This window comes from Paramacrobiotus metropolitanus, unplaced genomic scaffold, assembly GCF_019649055.1.
Source record: "Paramacrobiotus metropolitanus isolate TYO unplaced genomic scaffold, Prichtersi_v1.0 Parri_scaffold0000085, whole genome shotgun sequence".
NCBI classification, from domain to species: domain Eukaryota; kingdom Metazoa; phylum Tardigrada; class Eutardigrada; order Parachela; family Macrobiotidae; genus Paramacrobiotus; species Paramacrobiotus metropolitanus.
The window spans coordinates 596,027-614,989 of NW_026570305.1; the positions used below are offsets into that span (position 1 = coordinate 596,027).

An 18,963-nucleotide genomic window follows, 5' to 3' on the forward strand; every position below is an offset into this window, starting at 1 on the left:
GTACAGGCATCAGTTCAAGGTGACCTTGAAAGACATTTTACATAAAACACTTGCGTGGAGCAGCTAACATTCAAATGCAGAGCATGTAGTGTAATAAAAAAAAACTGTAATTTTTCCGAATACACTCCGAAAAATTTTTCAGCTTTGTCACGCTTCAACAAAATGCTCTAAAGCGAACGGGAAAGCGCTTTTGCACTGGAACTGTTTAGCTTTTTCGCGTTCTTATACATTGTTCTCTGTGCAATGTGTGCATTACAAAACACTTAAAAATTAACTTAAAAACCAAAGAAGTTGTCGGGTTCGGTGTAAAACGATCTTAGTACTCATATTACGGTATGCTCACGCGTCTATATGCAAATTTGGGATAAGATATCGAATCATAATAAGACTTTTGAATGCCACCTGATGCATTTATTTTAAACATTTTAAAATTTTATTCTCCTTATATCTCATAAAGAATTTTCATATAAAGTACAAATCCTTTGGCTAGAGGGTGAAATTATGAAAGCTATGAAACTAAAAAAGCGTTTGAGGGTGCGAGAGCGAAAGTTTGCGAACGTATTGCTTATACTTACCTGCATAGTTCCTTTACATATTAGGTATAGAAAGCGAAATCGCACTTCGTCCACTCGGTGGTAGAAAACAGGCAATGTCTAACCATAGTTTGCGAAAACTAAAATTTGCGAGTTAAGTTTTAGACTAAAGTTTGCGAAAACTTTCGCTTTCTAAACTTAGAAAGCGAAAGTTTACTGACCGTGAGTTTTCCTATGCAGTGAAAAACTCACTGACCGGACCGGCATATGAGAACAAAGTTCTTCAGCTTTCGAATGAACAGAACCGCACAAGGGTTACACTATCCACTAACCAGACCTACTGAGTTACAGGAAATATACTGACCGTCGATCAGGCCTGTAGAGTGAACGGAAGCTAAAGTTTTAGGGAAGGGATATTATCTTAGTGTTAGTGGCGTAGACCAGATAAGAGCAGAACCGTTATCAGTGTTCAGCACAACGCTAATGCACCAGCTGTCAAACGGACAGAACTGTGCAGAAGCTGCCATGTCTAAATAAAGGAACGGTCGCCATTGTCCGAGATCCTCAATTTACCACCGGCCTTACCTCCCCTTACCACAAACAGTGTGACCGCGAGGGCTGGTTTTATTTGTTGGTGGCTATTGCCAATACACAAAAAATGTTAACTACCTAGTACCGGGTAGAACGACATCCCGTGTAAATGCAATCGCCATTAGATGCTTAAAATCTCTGTCAAAAAATTTTTTTGGGAACAGTTATCCGGAAACAATCGAAATTGAGAAAGAGCCAACCCAAAGGCCATATATATCAGTGCTTAGGTATCACTAATTAGGGCTGCTGCGTAAACGGAAATTACAGGACCCTCTATTGCTGTTACTAATGTTCAGTGAGTAGGACAACGTAATCTCTGTTGCTCGTTATCACTACATACTTCTTGCTGCCGACTGAATCAAGAATAAAAAAATTATCAAAAAATCAAAAAATCACACTACTAGAGAACGAGTACTGTATCTACCGACCAAACCTACTGATTACTGAACAAAGGATATTATTGTCCTCGATCAAAATTGGTTTCCACGTACCAGTTATTAAAAGTAGCGAAGCAGAATTATTAGAAACTTAGCACCGCTGACCGCTCTCCGATTATTAGTCGTGCTATCTAACTATTTTGTTTCACATAAAACGAACCGCTCAGCTATATAATGCTGTTTCCTGATTAAAGCAAGGTAACTGAAGCTACGAACAGCGCCTAATCATACAAAATGTAAAAATATACACACAAACCAGGCTTCAGAAATAAATGAACAAGGATTATTTTTCAAGGAATTGAATGCAGACCACAAGAGCATCTGAGGCGAAGCCGAAGATGACGGGAAAGATTATGCCAATAATCTGCATATTATTGGACCTGGTGATGGTGGGTGGAGCGCTGTGGTCTGTCCTGTCTGTTCAGTGGTTTGATGGTCAATGGTCAGCGTGTACTATATATAGCTGTTCGCAGTGTATGCACCCACACTTGGCACTGCGTCCGGCAATGATGAAGTTTAGATTTTTTTCTAATTTTGGTTAATCCCATATCTGTTTACGCCATGGTAGTGCCAGCGTCAAAGTCCGCTTTGCGTAAGCTTAGCGTTCAGAAGTTGAGGGAACTGTGTGTTGAATTAGATATTTCTCATGGGGATACCGACGGCAAGAACGCACTTTTGCAGCTTCTAGAGCCTCGGATGTTCCCTGTGGATGACACCAATTCTATTGCCAAAGTGGTTGTGGAACTGAAGTTGGACAGGAAATGCCAGAGTGAACTGGAAGCCGAAGGGATATCCAGCAAGTCTGCCCTGTTGTGCCTTGGAGAATCTTCCAAGTTCCCCAGTAACCTGGATATTGTAAGCCGTGAAGGAGTTCGTTGCATCCTGGAGCGATTCATCCGTGCCGAGAACAGCGGCCGCGGTCGGGAAAAGCCACCCAAGCCAATTCCCTATTTCCGCGAAGCCAGCCCACCGCACGGCAGTCCTGGCCAGCGTGCAGTCAAAGGTCACGCCGACCGCAAAGAGGTCAATCTTCCCCGCAGCAGTGCTACCGCGGGTGAGTATGATAATCTGAAGCCGGCATGCTTGCACCGCTCTGTTTTAGTCATTTCAATTGAGAGTGATAAGTCTGAGTTTATGGCCAAAAGTTTTAACTGCTTCCCAACGGAAGCACGTAAACTGCAGAGGCCGCATGAGCTGGCGTGCCCTAAACCAGGGTCGAAAAGCAAGCATGTTTCTCCTCTTGATCTTTCACTGGATGAGTTTTCCGTTCACAGCTGGCGAACAGCGGTTAAATTGTGCAAAACTCTGTCTGGACAGTATGCAGAGACGCTCCTGGAGCATCTCGAATATAACGAATACTTGGCTTCTATGCGTTGTAATTTTACGGATGAGGCTGTTCTTGAATTTGACACCGACTTTCGACATTCTGCTGAGAACGAAGGGTTTTCGTTAAATGATTACCAAGCACGAAATACTGTCAGTTCCAAGCATTTTCATGCGATTAATCGCCGAACAGAGCATGGCGCCGATCAAAGCGACAAAGGTCAGCCTTTTCGCGGTCGCAGTGGCGCCAAAATGTCCCGCTATAAGTTTGCATGCTGCTTTGCCTTTCAAGAAGGCAACTGCTCTCGGTCATCTGCTTCCTGCTATTATTCGCACGTCTGTGGTGAATGCGGGAAACGCGGGCATGGCTATCATGGCCACCGAGACTCAGGAGCTGCGAGCCCTACTGACACTGATAATTAATTTAGCTTGTCTTAATTACTTTGGCAGTGCAGACTCAACGGGTCTGCGTCGCCCTTTTTATTTGGCTCTGTATTGTGGTCTGACTAGGAATTTTTATTACTGGGTCATCGTGTAATTGCGCGCTAGTAGCGCATATTGTAATTTGCAGTGTGTCCCCATTTGATTATCTGGTGTTCTTGGAATTTTAATTATTGCATTGCTTCGGCGACGCATTATTGCATTGCTTCGGCGACGCATTGTGTCTTATCGTTTATTCTGAATGTGGGTTAGAAGCATTTTTGCTTTTGTTGTGCGTTTTGACATGTGAGGCAAACCCTGTTTTCACAGGCTTCTCTTTGGGAAAGTGGGACAGCTCCTGCTAACCTTTGCGGAGAAAGACCTCTTTATATGTGCAGAATAATAACCCGCCAGATTTACCAAACAAGTGATATCAATATCTTTTGCATTATTCATTTACTGGAGTCATTATTTCTCAAGCCGACTAAAAGCAGTGTTCTACATTGTCGCAGTTTGGCATAATGCCTTATTTACCACCGGCTTCGGAAAATACGCATAAACTATATTAGCTGCCGCGCATATCCTTAATTAAAATTTCGCTGTAATACATTTTCTGCTTGGCGCTACTTTAATTATTTTTCTATAATGTCTTATAAGGCTTTCATTAAGTTCATTGGCGATAAAGTGATCCACACTTTTAAGTCTTAACGAAATTTAAGTGTGACCTTTCGGTTTCTGTCTATTTGTAATCCGCCTTGACACAGTTTTCACTGTGTGGCAGTACGTCAATGTCTTGTGGATTTCCGCCGTAACCACGCGCAAGGTTCCTGATTTTTTGGTTGCTCCAACTTGCCTCGCCATCGGAATATCTGGATCATAATCGACTTACCCACCTGTTTGTGTTGTGTTTTTCTACTCTTGGGGGTTTGGAGGTTGTTCCCGCAGTTATTAAAAAGTAGCGAAGCAGAATTATTAGAAACTTAGCACCGCTGACCGCTCTCCGATTATTAGTCGTGCTATCTAACTATTTTGTTTCACATAAAACGAACCGCTCAGCTATATAATGCTGTTTCCTGATTAAAGCAAGGTAACTGAAGCTACGAACAGCGCCTAATCATACAAAATGTAAAAATATACACACAAACCAGGCTTCAGAAATAAATGAACAAGGATTATTTTTCAAGGAATTGAATGCAGACCACAAGAGCATCTGAGGCGAAGCCGAAGATGACTCTTGTAATAGGATAAAGCAATATTTAGCTTTACCACTTACCAGTGAATGTACCGCGGCAGCAAAGGAAATGGTTGCAGACAAACTGGTCATAACTGCGGTGAAGAAAAAAGAGTTAACTCCAGGATTCGGCTGCAAATAATGGTTGGGAATGTATAGTGTAATTTATTTCTTAACCATTCGGGCTTAAATAGTCAGTTTGCCGCTTTAATCAAGCTCTCGAGTTTGCAGTCCGAGAAATTATTCTACCATGTTTAGGCGAACTGTTCGACAACCACTTCAAAATCATCAGCGGATGGTTCGACATTCATGCCGATTACAGAATATCTGCATTTTCTCCTAAAAGTAAGGAGCATGGTAAAACTGAAACGCTGCATTTGTGGAGTGTATTCTGAAATTGTCTGGAAATTCACTACACGGAATTGAAGACAATGGTGCTGGAGGTTGCTGGAACGAGTCTGTACTCTGTATTTATATACAGTAATACAGTTAGTAAGCCTCTTCGAATGTACGTTTTTATTCGGCTTCGGCCAGCATACATAATAAATCGCCTGCGCAGGTTTACACTAATTAAAAGCATCAAATTTTTAAACATTAAAAAAACATCCAAAATCGTTAGTGTCACGCATGATCTTAGGACGTGCGTTAAGTGAACCCAAAACAGCTGCTGCATTTCCACGGACTACTTCGAATATTCAAGTCTGGTTGTCGTTAATGGAGATACTGCGATTAAGTTGCTTAAGTGGCTTTACATCGCATATTAAATTTATATCATTCCTGTATAACATACTGGCCTATTGTACGGCGTGTTACAGTAAATTCTACAGTTCATGACACTGGATACAGAAAGAATGTTTGAGTTTTTTAGATTAACATACATGATTGTGGTGGCTTTGATTAGCGTGAACAAGATTTTGTCAGCACAGATTTTTTTATTTGTTTTTATTTTAACGTGGTTTTCGTAAACGGACATGGTGTGGTTACGGATAACGATTTATTAATCGAAAAGCACGAGCAGAGGAAAAAGACTGCACCAGAGTACACAGTAGCATCGTAAAACAATAAGCGTTGCAAATCCCTTCGAATGTCTGTATTGCATCGCATCTGTACAGTACATGTTTTATTAAATCCGGTTATGTAATAATTATTTTTAATATTAATGCAGCCATACATTCTACATACAATTTGCATAGTCTACATACAAGAATCTTTTTGCGCGTGTTGGTTCATTTGCTCACGAATCGGATAAGATGTTTGCCCCAGAAAACTGGCCCCCTAACATTGGGGTGCGTGAGTGGATGTTTGCCCCCAAGGAGGGTCAGCAGTCTATTTTTACTGTTTAAATTTTCAATCATTTTAGTTAGTTTCTACCAGCGCAAGCTTATTTTTATGTGAACTGGCCATTGCCGAATTAAAAGTATTTGCATAGTCAATAGAATAACTTCATCAACGACAACGGTATTAAGAGAAAGCTCCTATAAGAAATACAGCTTCGGCTTATTGACGCTTTTGACTGGACGGGTGAATCCACCGTGATAACGATTTCCTCCCATTCCCGGGAAGTTTTTCGGCCGGTTTGTGGAAGAGTCTCGTTCTCGCTGGACAGGAAACTTGTCCGTGCGGCGACATGTGATTGCAACAACTCCATCATTCTTTCTTTAGTTTCAGCCATAAAGCGAATGGATTTCTGTAAAAATCTGTTTTATGCAGCAGACAAAAATTAAGGCGGAATGTACCGAAAGAAGTGTGCATACCTCCATTGTTTGGCTTGCATGTGCGATGGCTTCTTGGATTCTTTCACTTAGCCCACCGTAAGCCACCTTGAAAAGAAGAACACATTTCATGCATATTGAAAATAATAAAATAATAAAAAAACACAACAGCATCATTTTCACTCACCGATGGGAACGCTACGATGGCAAGAATGAGAACGAAAGATGTGGAATGCATCGTCAAAGGTTGGAGCGTCCGAAATGTTAGCGTTCAGTTTATATGCAGTTTGAGAACTGTATGGGAATAGTTGGCATTGATCTGACCAATAAAGTCACGAATAGTTGGGACTTTTATTGCGCATTTACTTCGAGATTTGTACAATGATTTGTTTGGTTTACTTCTCTACTTGGAGCTGGTAAGATCGTTGTTCCGATTAACTGATTGCGAGCTTTTGAAACCGGTACCGGCAGCCCCTCGAAATTATAGTTAAAAATTTTTGATGATCGCGCATCTTTGTTGAAATGTGGAGCTGGTAAAATAGCTGCAGTTGCTTTTCATGTGTGTATGTACTTATTTTCCAAAGAAATGCAAAGACGGAGTTCTACGAACTTTAAAATGCAAATCACGTATGAAGTACTATTGAGCAGAGGCTACTAAACCGTACGAACGTACGTTGTTGTATTTACGAGAATATATACAACTTCTTCAATCACGCGTCGATACTGCTGACGTCGCCAATTTTATTCAACACGTGTGCCTTTTTCGAGCCGTCATTTCCGTTACAGTTTTCATCAACAAACACAGTCTGGTCGATTGTTGTGCTTTTTTGATTTCCCGAAGGATTTACGGCTGCGGAATAGCTCTTCCTTTCTTACAACGAGAGCTTGTAAATTTTTAATACAATCTATATTCAAAACCGGAGCCACAGTTATCAGTTCTCAGTCTAGTTTTCTTTTGTCGATAAAAAATAAATCAGACAGCTGTTCTTCGCTATTACGTAAGTGTATCACATAATCGTTATGAAAAACAGTGGTCGGCGTCAGTTTCCCTAAATGCCAATATAAATTCATAGTTCGGAGAAAGGCTACAGTAAACAAAAACACGCCCAAAAGGCCAAAATTACGGCATTGAACGTACAAGAACGCAAAAAGGTGCTGTACATTAGCGGCATTACAGACATTGATTACAACTTGCAATCACCATCAATCTGCAAGCGCCTTGACTTTCGTGACCTTTAAGGTAACGTCGAAACCGGGCTGGCATTCAGCTTGGTAAATTTGTTCAGTTCCAACTTTCTGCAATATAATTTAAGCCCGTTTTGATCCCATACGAGTAAATATTTTGTTCGCCTTAATCTTACAGCTTACATTATAACAAACCCCTAACGAACAAACACTGTGTCAAGTTTTATCCGATAGCTTACATCATAGCGAAACCAGCGTGCCGTGTTATCCAGCCCAGACTCTGCCCGTGCACTGACGAAGCTCCCTTCCCAGATGTGTTCCGACACGCCTAGACGCCGCATTAGATCCTTATCCACGTCATTGCTGACCATAGACGCCGGGCTGAAGGACATAAAGCCTTTGGCTTCCATGCGCTTGGAAGCGTTGACTGTTTGGTCGAAATCGGAGCAGGCTTCGGCGACGGAGCCGTTAACCATACGGAAGACATCCGCAGACATCTGCTGACCGGTCTGTGGTTTGACGATCAGCTGTCGGGCCTGAACAGTAAAAAGCACTGTAAACGCCGCGACAATGATCCCCAAACCCATTTTGTTAAAATTCGACATTATTCAAAATACCGATATGATTCAACAATACAAGCATGCAAACGCTAAACCGCAATATGAATGTTATCAGAAGACAGCAAATTAAAAATGTTCGAATGTTCAGCGTCGCGCAAAAGAATGGTACCGATATATGGTACAAGGAAATTGCTGTAATTCAAGAAAGAAAATTGCTGTAAAACAGCTCTGCACTATTAAATACCAGATGTTAGTTAAACGTATGACGGGTACATCGTATTTTGTTATCCGCGTTATGATAGCCTGTTCTCTACATACGGAAACTGCCGTTGCCGGCTAAATAATAATAATAACATGAAATCTTTTGCTCTGATCAAAGTTAGAATGGTCAATGTACCAAAGCGCGCCACAGTCAAGACATGTAATAAAAACGAAAACAATTTCCTGGCCAAAGATCGTCAATTCGGCATTCATAGTAAATTTTTAGCGGAATCACCCATTATTCCAGTAATCCAGTATACGTTTGTAAAGAATTAAAATGCATGACGTTATAGTCGGCTTGTATATTCCCACTCTCTGTGCGATAATCGCGCAAGCCTTAAGAAAATGAGGCAAAAATGTACGAACCGAACGGAAGTTCGGTTCGTACATTTTTGCCTCATTTTCTCATGTGTATAGTATTTACTCATGTGTATAGTATTCTATAATTCCAAGTATTTTCCAAATAGAATCACTCAGTCCTCATTTTTGTAACATCTTCCAGTTCTAGTTGCAGTCTAACCGCTTTACAAAGATGTGGTCTGTGAGAGCCAATGTCACAAAATTTAGTCCTTTTTGGTTTTCACCGGATATAAAACGAAAACGGATGGAGGACTGTCGATAAGCGCAACAGTAATATGCATTCGGTTTCGACGCTCCGGCACATTTTTCACTCACTTGCGTTGTAAAAACGCGTGAACTTTGGCGACTTTTACGGTTGCATTGAAACCAGGCTGGTATGCAGCTTTGTCTATTTCTTCAGATCCAGTTGTCTGAAACATTCACGTAACCATCCCATATTGATGTACGGCTTGGGTCCTTGGGTGTACTACTTTAGTGCGAATACATGGATTTTTACGTTTGAAGTTTACCAGTTGGTTGTTGCCTATACGCCGTTTAATGACGTCGACGCTGTTTTGTGTTTGCTAATTCGCCCATGTAAGAACGAAATAGTGGTCATCCGTACTGGTTAGAGAAATTAGTCTTGACTGGAATTTCGTTGTGAATTGCAATTTTTGGTTGTAGATTACGTCATGAGCGCTCTCGGTGTCTTCTGCTAGTAGAGAAAACATAAGTGAGTGTACCTACCGGAAGTTACAATCTATCTGGATAAGAACATCATCCAGATTTTATTCGTTCACATGTACAAGTACATGTACATGTGATATGAGCTATATAGATATTTAGTTTGTTGATTACTGGTAAACCGGTTTACTATGTACATAGTAAGTGGTCTATATATTTGGCATAAGAAGTACTCTAGTTCATATTCCTATTTTTCATTTAGGCTTCACAGCGGTATATTGATCTTCTAAATGTTTCGATAGCCATAACATTATCAAATCACTTATAAAAGTGTTGTTACCGACAGATGAGGCATATAGCTTTTTTTAAAGTAAATTAAGTATTTGTTTAGAACATATCAAATGTACATTTTCCGATTAAGAGCTCCGCCTTCACGATTATTCGCCGTTGTGTTTCGCTGTTTCTGGATCCGATCTGTATTCGAACAGCACAGGTGCCTGATTTTTCGAAGTTATTTCGCGTCGAGGTTTATAAGGCCCATCGCGGTGGTAGCGCTACCGCCCGCACGCAGCACTTCTGGGTTGTGGACCGGATCGCTGCCAATGTGCGCGGGAGCGCGCGTAGCTGGGACTGTCAGCCAGCTCTGCTACCATGTAACGTGGGGCCTTATGGGCGCCCACGTACCTTCGACGGCGAAACAGCGGAGAACCCGGATTGAGGCTTTAATGCCGAAATCTAAGGTGCGCACCGTGGCGCAGCAAACACCGACTAATGAGATCGGATCCTACAGCCAGCGCAGCTGTGCTGTAGGTCCGTCAAACACCACAGAAATGTGTGGGATGGAAATCCCCAGAAACAGCGAAACACAACGGCGAATGGCCAATCGTGAAGGCGGAGCTATCGGCCTTCACACTAGCGGTATTTGTAAATCTCACAATAAGCGGGTCTCAGTAAATCTAACTGATATTCAGGAAAAAATCATTTCCATGATTTCAGCACGGTTTCGAGTGTTATTTTATACAGCGAATTAGAAATAAACAATCTAGATGACTATCGTTTTCGCAAAATATTAATGTTTTTGACGCGTACTTTATTTGAACGCAGTCGATAACTACTTCAATAACACCATAATATATTATATCAAGGTTCACAAGAATCGCAACCGTATCCTAGCATGTCAGGCGTGATGTACTCTCTGGGTGCGTGTATCCTGGTGATCGTCAGGGTTATACTAAAACGTCCCTCGCACTCCGCTTCAAACGTGGCTTCCACTCCCGTTGTCTAGAACAACCAACGAATCACCTTTAGCCTTAATAGTTAAGCATTAGCGAAAAATTTTAATTTTTCATCAGCCTTTTGCTTTCGTATGGAAAAAAGCGGACAATATTTGCTTCGGATATCGCCCTGACTCATGTGCTTTGCTGATATGCTCCTCCCAAAAATATTCAGTAGCGCTCAAACCATTATTCAGTCCCCTATCTACTTTTTCGGCGAGCGGGACATCTGCTTCATTGGGTAGCTTTTGGCATAATTGACAAGGTTCTCGTAATCGGAGCAGACACCGATGACGGTTTTATTGACACTGTCGAAATCGTAAGTCGGCAGCTGGTTGCCGGTGTTTTCTTTAATGATCAACGTAGCATTTATGAGCGAAAAGACAGCCAGGACGGCCATAGTACTCCTCACCACACACTTTGCCGGCATTTTCTGCACAGTATACAGTAGAAAATACAAAACTGTATACATACAGTACATTGGCTTGGAAACCGTTTGTGGGCGCAACATCCGGTGGGGGTTCATAAATTCCAAATTCCAGAAGCTTAAACGCACTGAGGTGTTCGAAAAGTCTCATTATCAATGACCTTCTTTAAATTTTTTACAAAAACGGACATTAGCATGAAGATCGTTTTTGTGCTAAATCAGATTTCCCCTATTTTTTCCAAAATTTAAAATAACGTTTAAAATTCATGTAGCGGCACACTTCCTACGTACGCGTGTGGAACGGGTTAACAATGAGTCAGTGACAAATAATGCAGAAACTGAGATGAAACACCTGCTTCAGGCTCAAAAATGAGCAGTTATTTGAAGTTCAAATACCACTCCTTACACGCCAACTGGTTATCCACAAGTACAATAATCAGTTACGTATTCTAATAATGCCAAAATATTATTACTACTGCTTTACGTACATTATTACTACTACTTTACTTTACTACTTACTACCTGCTACTTTGTATTATTGAAAGGTCACTAGAGCATTTACGAATGTAAAAACGTGCTCGTACAGCTGTGCATGTGAGAAAAGCACTGATCCTCTCGCCAACTTGGCAATTCTAGATGTGCGAGTTCCTCTCCGTACGGGTACACCAGAAATGCAGTTGTCCGGCTGATTTGCTTAACTGCAGTGGTAAATTGCAGTGCCAAGTACTGCTGCAAGTGCCAGGTACTGCAATTCGCTGGCTTTGATCACGCTGAGAAATACCAAATTCCAAAGCAAGCGATTGCATAGTATATACAGTAGCTGCTGTGTTAATCGCTGTTGTTGGACGTTGGAGTTGGCTTGGACGCTGTTGTTTATGAGGCCTCCCACTTAGCACTCGGATGGTAACATGTCTTCTTCGCTCCGGAGGTCTCAACTGTCTATCGAGAGTACTATACTATTGAGACCTGATTGATCGGTTGTTGGGTTTGAATAGACTGCTTCGATGTTCTGAGCGGGAAGGTCACGGCCCCTTATAACGGGCTTTGGGTTTCTCATTAACATTGGCGAAAATGGTGTAAAAGAAATAATAAAGCTTACCGTGTTTGTAATACGTAATACAGTGTTTGAGAGAACGCTACATACGACAAAATGCTGACAGTAGCATAGCAATAATTATGCCGAAACCGCAAAGCGAACTTTGTGGTTCTATCATAATGCTTTTACTTAGTTGTGACCAAAGTTGTATTGTTAGGCGCTTTAAAACACGGCCCAAGGCCCGAAACTGCAGATTTTGAGTGTCCCTGTACCCCTTGCCGAGCGTAAAACGCATGCAAACCGAAAAAAATCGAAACCACAACTTAGCTGTGTGCAGGGGTTCTCTGTACCTCTCTTAAGCTGCCGATCTCAGAACCCAGCAAACTGGAATTCCGTGTACAAACAACAGGAATTAGAAAAAAAACTGTTGAAATGATTCTATTAAAAGTAATATTAATTTTTAGTATTATTTGTCGTGCTCTAGACTGTAAAAAGTATCTAACTTGCGGTGCAGTTTAATTTTCTCGTTAATTTGACCATAGCTAATCGCAGAAGTTATCTCTGCCATGCAGTGCGAACTGCGATTGGAGCTGAACGATCTGACATGCCAAATGCGTAATTTCAGATTTGGCGATCTTCTCGTGAAAGTTCATTTTGTTGTAATTTGATTGTTACTAGTATTTGTTTTGAAACTGATATTTCATTTGCACCTTTTTATTTCCTTCTGAAAGCTACAGATTAAGGAGAAACCAAGTGCTCAGCGTACGGCAGGTTATCTGCGTGGGTTGGAACAATTCGTAAATCGTGTGTCCACCAATGGCAGTCTTTGGCAATGCGGATTGGCTGTACTGAGCTACTCGGATTGCTAATAGAGTAATCCAAGCGTAACTTGCACGCTCCTTGTAGTTCACACGCACGCAGACCCTGTAAGCTGCACGCTCCGCCTTCCTGTTTAAGATACGTTTGCGCAAGGCGTAAGATTACGTCATCACACTACCCGCCTGGCGTAGCTGGGTTTTGGGGCCGTTTTCGATATTAATAGTTTGGTCACAACCAGTAAAAGCATTATGGTTCTATCATTCTGTAAATAGTGTTTGTTAATCGTATGGGAGAACGTATTGTCAATGTCGCGCAGCGACTCCCGAATTCTTTTTTCTTTTGTGAGTAGCAGTTTTCTTGTTGGCCTCCTTTGTCAGGTTGGAATTCCATAAGCGGTCATTTTTATTTAAAACTGACTGAAATTACGCATAGGCAAACTCTAGGGATATTTATCGTAGCGCAGCACAGAGAACGTACTAGTACAGTACAGATACAAAACAGCGAAAAATATTGCCACGATGCGAATTGGTAACTATGTTAGCTGGACTTATTTCCTTTTACAGATGTTAATCGTGTCCGGTTATCGGGTTATGATTAACGAAGACATAGGAGACTGGGGGGAAACCTATCCTGGGCCGCCTGGACGCCAGCGATTGATTTGATAAAGGGGTGGATGAGGGCCACCTTGAACTGTCCGTTTTGTAGTAACAGGCGCAGTCTGTGTGGCGGTGACTTCAGGTTGACCGCTCGAAGCGGCTGTTTCGCTGCCGGTAGTGGGATCGATCGGAGTATCAAATGGTTTAAAGTCCTTGTCATCAACGGCATCCTCGGCGTAAACCACCTATTAATTACATATATGATATACGTAAAGGTTGAAATTTTGGCTGATATCGTTAACAAAAAAGAACGCTTACCAACGCCAGTGCAGCAAAAACGACGATGAGGCCGATACGTGAGGACTTCATGGTGCCGGAAACTGAAAAACGTGCGTTAAAGGACAAAAGTGTTTAATTACGAAACCTTGCGATAACCGAATTGTGAGTTTTCCTGTGAAGCAACACGGCCTTAAGTAGGTAAAACTTTCCCTTAGTCTGCTTGCATCATCGCATTTCACACACTTGAGCTTTAATTCCAAGATTTCCGAGCGCAGGAATTCATGGTCTAGTCATAATTCAAGAGGAATACGAGTAAATGGTGCGACATTCACGCTGATAACGCTGATTTTTCATGAAGTGGCAGGCTGGTAAAATTGTAGTTGATAGCATTTTTATGTAGTTCGGGAAAACCTTCCTGTAATTTTTTCTTGTAAATTTTAGAAAATGATATAACCAATGTTGTTTACTTGATAATGGAAATATACTACAGAACATGCTGAAAATACATATACACGTGTCTTTGATTTTGTTAGCAAGTAGCTCATCCACGTTCATCTTAAAAATTAATATTCCCTGTTTTTTTCCCATTTAAAATACAAATCGCAGGAGTACATCCTGCAGTTTCTGCTTAATATTTCTTTAATCATTGCTACAGCAGCCTCATAGTGTGTACTGACCGTCTCCCCGTCGAAGGAAAGAGTGATTCGTCTGCCTGACCTTTTTATAAGAGCATAACAGAAATCACTGAGAACATTTTTGAAGACGCCTTCCTCCCAATATGCAAGCGATGTCTTGACTTCCGGTTTACGATTAATGTACCAGTACGTACATATTTTATCAACAAAAATTTAATACAAATACAGTAATCTTATTATCGCTCTCAGAGCGGGCAGCATCGAAGTTCACGGGGAAACGCGGCATCCGTCTTGGGAACCTTCGGCCGATTTAGATGTTCCATGTACGAGTAATTCGGCCGCCTGTTTTCGCTGTTTGTTGATGCCGTGTGGGTTCTGTTTGAAATGTTTATTTGACATAACTAACTGTACATGGCAGTAAAATACTTACTGTATTTACACAACACCTGCTGTATTTACAATAAGAGCCACAAAAATGTCCGGGTGCGCGCAGAATATTCGACGGCTTTTTTGAACTTCAAAGAAGCCGCGTGCTACTTTTTACGGCTTCCGCCATTTTGGTGGCTCTTAAACTTGTGTAAATACAGTATTTTATGCTCTCCACTCTATATTTAGGTTACGCTCTCTGAAAATAAATTGTTATATTTTTTAGCTTTCCGTGTAAGTGCTGATTCCAGTAATCGTAAGTATGATTCGTAACCAGTATAATTTGGGCCACATACTCTGTACTCCAGTTCTGGTTGCCAGAATCTGAGTCAGCTTAACTGTGCGCTTCCTCCAGTACGTGGTGGTGGCCTTACCGGTAAAAACGTGGTAGCGTTGCCGGCAAAAACAATAATTTCCTTCCTGGCACTTCAAAGTTTTGCCGGTTCGAGATTTTTACCAGCCACGTTGCTCCGGAAAACGAGCCGCTACGGCATGATGCCTCGTCGAAATACTTCGGTAAATTTTTCCGTGTCAACATTTTAAGAAGTTTCCCGGGAAAAAAACTGATGAGTACTTACTGCTTAGTGCTCGAATGGCTTTTGCGTTAGCCTGCGTCAACACAAGCCAGCTGTACAATCCAGCGAAACTTCCAGTATTTAAGCCGCGGCTGCTTAGAATAGACCTCATCAAGCAATTTTCCAATCTCCATAAACCTGATTTTAAGTGAAACTCACAACGTCTTCCTAAAACAGTCATGAAGGTCACGTTTTTTATCGCCATGGCTCTCGCAGTCACTGTGCTATCATTGGTGAGTAATTCCCGTATTTTAAGTGTCAGACTAATCCTGAAGCAGAGAATCAGTGTTGCTCTGATGCGGGGTAATGCTGCTTGTGTTCAGGAAACGTTTTGTATCGGTAAGAGGCTTGATGAAGTGTATTATGTGTTAAAATGATGTAACGCGTGATTTTCTGTTTGACAATTATTGTTAATTTGAATAACCCAATAAAAAGATACCATCAGATTATCATAATGTCATGTGGTTTCTTTTAGGAGATCCATTCGGTAGCGGGTGATAAGGCGCACGATTCCAGTGAAAGCCACGCCGTTATTAGCGAAAATTCCCCCTTAAACTCCTCTGTCCCCAACGGTGCCGTCGCCTCGCAGCATGGAGCGATTAAGTCTGGTAACAGCCGAGTTGTACGGTCCGATACTGGTTACCACCCACACCCCCCTAAAGCACCGCACAATAAGTACTGCCGTGGCTGAAGCGGTCGTATCGAAACACCGCCTGGCTGGCTCGCGGCGCTGCCATTTTCTTTTGAAATGACCGGCGTCGCGCTATTCGAATTTCTCGAGCATTTTTAGCCTTCCTGGTTCTGCTTTAAGATGCAGATTTTGTACAATTTAATATACCACTGCCGCACTGCGCATTTATGTAACTAGCTTAAGTCAACTATCGAGAATGCAAGCATCGCCCAATAAATACTTGTAAACCGTAAAATATCCCCATACGACGAATTATAACAGACTAACTGGAACTTTACTGTGCCAAAAATTACAAGTAAGAATACACCAACGATCAAACTGGACCGAGATACGTTACTAACGCTGGCCGAGTCGCCAGCAAGCGTCGATGCACAATGGTAATTTGTACACATTATACAAATTCACTTAATGACAAACCATAAGGCGGTATTTGTATTGTACGAATATCAACTGTAACGGTTAACGACATGGATTTCACCAGATGTATATAAATAAAATTATTTTTCTTTTCTGCATTCGTTTCCGAGCCGGCTGTGAACCAGGTTATTCCAGTTTTGTCACCTTGACGCTGATCTTCTGTCCACTGCAGTCAGCCTCATAAAGCTGTTCGGGACCAGCAGCCTGCATCATGTTTTTAACACTTGCGGTTAATACGTACAGTATTTCGACTTCTCTACTAAACAATCTTCTTAACCGTAGTCTTCTTAAGTATTTATGATGCTCATTGCTCACCCGTCGATTGAACCGCAAAGAGTTATCCACCATGTGAATGTTGCCAGATGTACTTGTTTCAGCCGTGATCTCCCAGGTGTACTTGTTTTCTGTCAAACTGATCTTCAGATCGCTGTCAATCTGTTCGCTCATCAAGGACAGACTGGATTCGGAGGTGGCGTGGTTAGTGCACGCTGATTCGCTGGCGCTGTTGACTTTGTCGAAGACGTCGGGGCTCATCTTGCCGCTGGTGTCCTGGTTAACGGTAAATGCGGCATGGATGCCGGGAACTGCAAAGAATACGGTCAGAAACAGAATGGAATACATGCTTGCAGGAAAGGTTGTGGAAATAAACCAAATACGCTACTGACAAATTAACTGTAAAATTGTCAGTTCAGTACAAAGTGAAAGCGAGTGTACTTTTGCTTTTCCGGGAACCCAGTACACCAGTACACGGTACATAAGTGCATGTATATTTTAATTTACAGTAGCGCAACTAACTGGCACGTATGGGAAAATTCGCAAAACTGTTTTATCTTGCTGCAGATCGCCTAGATGAGAGCGATAAACTGAGCTTACAGAAGACGATACATGGGTCTTGAAAAGAAAAGCCTTTCGCTTTTGTACAGTATCGGTATTAGGTTTTAAACGGTAACCCGACGCCTCGGTATTAATTACCCCTGCATACTAAATAAAAAGTCACCGTTAACGAGACAATCAGAGGACGCACACGAGTGAACCAACAGTGCTCGTAATAATTATTATTTACAGTTACAGATTGTACATGTAAATATTGCTACAGCGTACGATTATAAGAGCCTACTAACAGCGTTCCCGCACCCCGGTAACGTACCGCACAAATACTACTGCCGTGGCCGAAGTGTCGCGTCACAACACGGCATCTGGCTGCCTCGCGTCGCATACATAGAACCTTTTTGTAATGATTGGCGGATGAAGTACCCGAACTTCTTTAGTACTCTTATTTTGTGCGATATATTTTTTGACAGTGCTTTAAAGTGCACAATTTGTAAAATACACTGCCGCACTGCGTGTTTATTTAGTAACTAACCGTAAATTAACCATCGCGAATGCAAGCGTCGCCCAATAATTACATGTAAAATGGAAACGATTCCCAAAACAACAGGTTATAACAGATTAACTGGAATTTTACCGCATCTTGTTTGGAAATGTAGCGACAAAATCTGTACTATAAAAATCGTAATACGGTTCCCGACCGTTTTACTATAATCAAAAGCGTTTCCCACGTTTTTTAAGGGTATTTCCTACTTTTTAAATTATTCCAGCATTCCTGGTAATGGTTGTGCTAACATCGGCGCTTCACAAAATGTATCACAAATATGTCAACACAACACAACAAACAATAACTGATAAACCGGGTTTCTCTCCTTAATACATCATCAATTTTCTTCCTTCACTCTTGTTTGATCTTGAGGACCTTTATTGTGATCTTAGTCTTTCCAAATCCATTGCAGTCGGCTTCGTATACTTGTGCCGGTCCAATTTGCTACGAAAACCATAACATCACGTTAATAACGAGTTCGAGTAAGTTAGTACAGTGCCATAAGGCATATCATGGATGCCTCAGTTCTGCTTTATGAAATCTTTTACGTAAAGTTTCTACGTAGTTTTTAATTCGCAAATACCTTGAAACTGCGCTGACGTTGCGAGTTGTCCCGGATTTCTTGTTTTCCTTTATCATCCCTGACAGTGGCGATAAATGCGAAATTTGAAAGATTCAGCTTCGGTGTCAGATTACTGTTGATGGCATCGACTAAGGCATTCAGTGGTTGCACTTTGGGCTTGGTAGCGGTAAAATCCGAGCATGCTCTCTGCGCAGCGGCGTTGACCTTCGTAAAGATGGCTTTCTCCATCTTACTACTGGCTTTCTCGTTTAGCACCAGTGCGGCATTGGTCACCGCCAAAACAACAGCCGATAAAACTAAAAACGTGTACATTTTTGTGTCAGAAAAATTACTGTGAAGCAGTTAATTTTGTTACTAAATACGGTTGCAAGGTTTCTGCAGATATTGCAGTATGTCGCCTGAGTCGCGCGGTATTTATACATAGTTGAAGACCTTGTTGTTATGAACGCAGCTGTGTCTATATGTATTTTTCACAAATTGACGATCTCGGCGCAACAACAGACGGCGTATTGCGCTTTTTCAACAACATTGTTCGAATTCATTCTTAAGACTGC

General features: G+C 41.6%; 3 protein-coding genes and 2 long non-coding RNA genes across 5 annotated transcripts; 1 reads left to right on the plus strand and 4 right to left on the minus strand.

Moving 5' to 3' along the window:
* Positions 1-5,756: 5,756 nt before the first annotated feature.
* LOC129596069 (uncharacterized) lies at positions 5,757-6,667 on the minus strand. The gene is made up of 3 exons (XR_008691382.1): positions 6,435-6,667; positions 6,290-6,355; positions 5,757-6,222 (listed from the first exon to the last, which is right to left on the minus strand). It is a non-coding gene; the product is annotated as an uncharacterized LOC129596069 (long non-coding RNA).
* A 509-nt stretch (positions 6,668-7,176) lies between these two features.
* Positions 7,177-8,246, minus strand: LOC129596049 (uncharacterized). The gene is made up of 2 exons (XM_055493206.1): positions 7,672-8,246; positions 7,177-7,543 (listed from the first exon to the last, which is right to left on the minus strand). Exons 1-2 carry the CDS (start codon positions 8,035-8,037, stop codon positions 7,451-7,453), a joined length of 459 nt encoding a protein of 152 aa, XP_055349181.1. The 5' UTR covers positions 8,038-8,246; the 3' UTR covers positions 7,177-7,450.
* Positions 8,247-8,708: 462 nt separating this feature from the next.
* On the plus strand, positions 8,709-16,259 carry LOC129596007 (uncharacterized). Its single transcript, XR_008691378.1, has 7 exons — positions 8,709-9,189; positions 9,277-9,325; positions 13,396-13,869; positions 14,995-15,024; positions 15,090-15,284; positions 15,354-15,576; positions 15,819-16,259. It is a non-coding gene; the product is annotated as an uncharacterized LOC129596007 (long non-coding RNA).
* A 1-nt stretch (position 16,260) lies between these two features.
* Positions 16,261-17,226, minus strand: LOC129596005 (uncharacterized). Its single transcript, XM_055493156.1, has 2 exons — positions 16,767-17,226; positions 16,261-16,655 (listed from the first exon to the last, which is right to left on the minus strand). The coding sequence occupies exons 1-2, from the start codon at positions 17,070-17,072 to the stop codon at positions 16,578-16,580; spliced, it is 384 nt and encodes a 127-aa protein (XP_055349131.1). The 5' UTR covers positions 17,073-17,226; the 3' UTR covers positions 16,261-16,577.
* Positions 17,227-17,847: 621 nt separating this feature from the next.
* LOC129596074 (uncharacterized) lies at positions 17,848-18,881 on the minus strand. Its single transcript, XM_055493235.1, has 2 exons — positions 18,410-18,881; positions 17,848-18,270 (listed from the first exon to the last, which is right to left on the minus strand). The coding sequence occupies exons 1-2, from the start codon at positions 18,719-18,721 to the stop codon at positions 18,178-18,180; spliced, it is 405 nt and encodes a 134-aa protein (XP_055349210.1). The 5' UTR covers positions 18,722-18,881; the 3' UTR covers positions 17,848-18,177.
* Between the last annotated feature and the right edge of the window lie 82 nt (positions 18,882-18,963).

Bases quoted from the DNA above. Each gene is read 5' to 3' on its own strand.
- LOC129596049 (XM_055493206.1), bottom strand. From the start codon at position 8,037: ATGTCGAATTTTAACAAAATGGGTTTGGGGATCATTGTCGCGGCGTTT. The intron at 7,544-7,671 runs GTAAGCTATCGG...ATTATATTGCAG, and splicing joins CACGCTGGTTTCGCTATGAT to AAAGTTGGAACTGAACAAAT.
- LOC129596005 (XM_055493156.1), bottom strand. From the start codon at position 17,072: ATGTATTCCATTCTGTTTCTGACCGTATTCTTTGCAGTTCCCGGCATC. The intron at 16,656-16,766 runs GTGAGCAATGAG...AACATGATGCAG, and splicing joins CTTTGCGGTTCAATCGACGG to GCTGCTGGTCCCGAACAGCT.
- LOC129596074 (XM_055493235.1), bottom strand. From the start codon at position 18,721: ATGTACACGTTTTTAGTTTTATCGGCTGTTGTTTTGGCGGTGACCAAT. The intron at 18,271-18,409 runs GTATTTGCGAAT...TGGTTTTCGTAG, and splicing joins AACGTCAGCGCAGTTTCAAG to CAAATTGGACCGGCACAAGT.